Genomic DNA, 3,272 nt, shown 5'->3' with positions numbered 1-3,272 from the left:
GGGAAAGAGAGTGGGTTTTATATGGAGAAAAGTCAAAATAAGGCAGAGCCTTTGTTTCCCAGTGCCGCAGGTTATCGGGGATCAGCTGCTGCCTGTGGGTAACTGCTCTGCCAAAGCCTCCCCTCCAGGCAGGCTAAACCACCAGGACATGTCTCACTGGCCATCTCTTTTATCAGCCTCACTAAGAGATGTTTTTGGCAACGTTTTGTCAAGGCTGACACGGATTAGATTAGAAGGAACAATTCAAAGGGAGGAAGAACTTCGTGTTTCCAACCCTCTGAGACTCGCGGTGCCACTTATCTGTTCCTCAACACAGGGGTCGCCCCCACTTGAATAAAGAGAATATGAAAATGACTCAGGGTTGAAAAAAGAGGGCAAAAGAGGACGAGGTGACTGCAGCTGAACCTTTGGTCTGCATCTGTCCCACCAGGATCTGCTGTTCCAGCAGAGCTGAGCGCCTCAGRCCCTGCTGCTGAGAGCCCTTGGGGGCTCCAGGCACAGCAGGATGTCAGGCTGCAATCCCAGTCACAACTGAGAGTTTCCTGCCTTTGGGGGCAACATCAGCACCTCAGCACTATTTCAAATGGTAATTTTCTTGTCTAAGGCTACAGAAACTTGAGAGTTAAACTGCTTGGCATTTCACAGGGAGAGAGCTTTGGCTTAAGTTTCCTTTTTACAAGAGTAAAGATTTGACAAGTTTGGCAGCAGGGCTTGTGTATGAATATATCTCCCTAGGGAAGGGAATATACAGAAGATATAATTTCTTTTACAGGCCACACAACAAAAAAAAAATATAAAAAAACAAGGAGGCCTCTCATGAAAAAGTTTTTGACATCCGCTTCCTCGCAGCGCACAATGCAGGGCAGCACTTTCCCATCCTGGTGAGCATGATTTAAACTCTGACTGCTGCCATCCACTGGAGAGATGTCCCACCAAAAAAACCCAACCCAGCCAACCAAATTCAGCCTCAGAACGTTTCTGTATTTTCCTTGTCAGGGACTGTTCCATCTCCATGGCACATTTCCCTGTGCCATGCTGAAGCTCCACAGTGCTGCAGAGCCACAGGGGCAGTGGAGTGACTGAATTAAAAACAGGAAGAAAATGAAGCGCTGCATATGCTGAACATTCAATTTTATGCAGCAGGATTTTGATGAGATATGGTTTTATGTGTCTTTTATTAGACCAACTGAAACTATATAAATAACTATAAAAGCAGAATCCTTCCCTAAAAAGCCTCGAATGTTGTTCAGCAACAAAACCACCCCTGCAGTTTTATAAAGGATCTCAAAACAATGCTCATTTGGAACTGAAACAAAGCCTCTGAAATCATAAAATTCATTCAATTCATGAGAGAAATTCAGAAGTAGCTCTCAATTCAGGTCATTCAAAAYCTTTTATCTTCTACCAGGGAACAAAACAAAAATGCTAAAGAAAAACCCAATCCAAAATACATGCTGAAGGCTCTCGTTCTAGTATTATGGATATTATAAAATGTTTTACTACTGCATTTTTAGTATCAGCTATATTTCTGAAAAATGAGTACTGAGTGATACAACCCAGATATTCTAATATGGTAGAGTTGTGCTTTGGCACAAGCTGGAAAAAGCTGTGTATGTGACTGACCAGGAAGGAAAGGGAACTGAAGACCATCAGTCCTTTATATCTCTCAAGCAGAAACTGAACCTCAACTTCGACTCCAAAAATTGCTGGGCCTGCTAAAATCTGAATCAAGGCAGATCAGATCAGATAAGATGAGATGAGAGGTTTCACCAGAACCTCCAGAGTCTGTGGAGCAGCACCATGACTTGGATGTGCTGTGACCTGCAGAGCCTCCGTGTCCTGTCCCACCAGCCCTCACCATGACCCTGCAGTCACATCTCACTCAGGGGACTCCTCTGCTCTGCTCAGRGCTGTCACAGATGCTCCAGCTGTGCCCTGAACCTCATGGAGACCTCAGCTGAGCCATCTCCTCATGGAGATGTGACCGTGTTTGCTCCCGTTCTCCAYGTGGGAGATCCTGCAGCTGCTGCTCACAACAGAGCCTGATGGAGTCTCCTCATCCCCATCCACCTGTGCTTCCCCACTGCAGTATCAGCACTGTCCTGTGTCCTGTGATGTGCTGCATCTGCTTCTGTCAGCAGGAGTTCCTGAGGGTGGGCAGGCACAGAGAGAGTGCTGGGGAATCTCCTCTGTTTCTGCTTCTTCTTTTGCAAGGAACAGCAAAAATACAGAGAAGCAAATCTAAGAAAATTTCAGCAGCTCTTTTTTAAAAAGAAACTTTCTATCAACTTGAATGACAACCAGTGACCAAAGGCTCACACTTGTATTTTCTTAGCTGTTAAGTAGTGCCTGCAGTAGTATCYCTGTTACATGGGCAAATGAAACCCACAATACCCAGCTGCAGAGGTTATTTTCTTGCAGGCACAGTGCTTAAGATGTGGCAATCTCCCCGTGCTTTTTAATTGTTTCTTTAAAGCCTGTTTGTCTACAAGATTCCTCAGAGTGGAAACATTCTGGATCTGGTTGTCAAGCAACAGATGCTYGCTTTACAAAAACAGCTTAGATGTGAGACTGAAATGCCCCAAGGAAAATTAGGATACAGATAACACAATGCAGATCATAGAGGCCACTCAAAAGCTCTTAAATGTATGTTCCATTATGAGGAAATAAGGAGGCCTGTTTCACAGGAAGCAATGTCACACCAGTGGAACCAAAACAGTGATTTTGTAAGGCAAATAGAAATGTCACATGCAGCAGTTTAAGTAGACATTACAGTTCATTAACGCAAAGCAACACACTAAATTTTATCATCTCATTTTAAATGAACTTTGTGCTAGTACCTGAATCCATCTTTATTTGCCTCGCTGAGGTGGCAGGTCCCTCCATTCTGACACGGATTTTGAATGCAGGAATTAATGGGCACACTGCAGTCTCGACCCTGTTTGGGAAAATTCAGAATAAACAATGTTAGAAAGACTCACATCATCTGAATCAATGTCTCTTGCTCCTTCACTCCACTCCACTCCACTCCACTCGTGGCACCACTTACAAGAGGTCTGTGATCTTCACACCATAACATCACTTAATGTTCTTTACTGATGATCAGATTTATTGATCACTTAGTGAGAATTTGGGCAGGGCAGTTGCTGTGACCAATGGGACTGGGGGGTACCTCAGCACCATTTCAGTTTCCAGACTGTAATGAACTCTTTCATTGGAGTGTTCTAAGGAAACAGCTGGTTTCACCCCTACTCTAAGACACTTTAATGTCA

At 44.2% G+C, this 3,272-nt stretch overlaps 1 protein-coding gene across 1 annotated transcript in view; it reads right to left on the bottom strand.

The window, feature by feature from the left end:
- The window catches only part of LOC130579329 (slit homolog 3 protein-like), a gene marked incomplete at its 5' end in the record, with an annotated part of 52,101 nt that extends 49,163 nt beyond the window's left edge, over positions 1 to 2,938 (bottom strand). The window contains one exon of the mRNA XM_057376026.1: positions 2,841 to 2,938. Within this exon, the coding sequence (XP_057232009.1) occupies positions 2,841 to 2,938 (98 nt within the window). The remainder of the gene's footprint in view (positions 1 to 2,840) is intronic.
- Positions 2,939 to 3,272: the final 334 nt, after the last annotated feature.

The sequence above is a fragment of the Malurus melanocephalus genome, unplaced genomic scaffold (genome assembly GCF_030028575.1).
Source record: "Malurus melanocephalus ecotype Western Australia unplaced genomic scaffold, MMel_1.1 scaffold_268, whole genome shotgun sequence".
Classification (NCBI taxonomy): Eukaryota; Metazoa; Chordata; class Aves; order Passeriformes; family Maluridae; genus Malurus; species Malurus melanocephalus.
The sequence above is the reverse complement of the archived record's forward strand: the minus strand, read 5'-3'. Positions and strand labels throughout refer to the sequence as shown.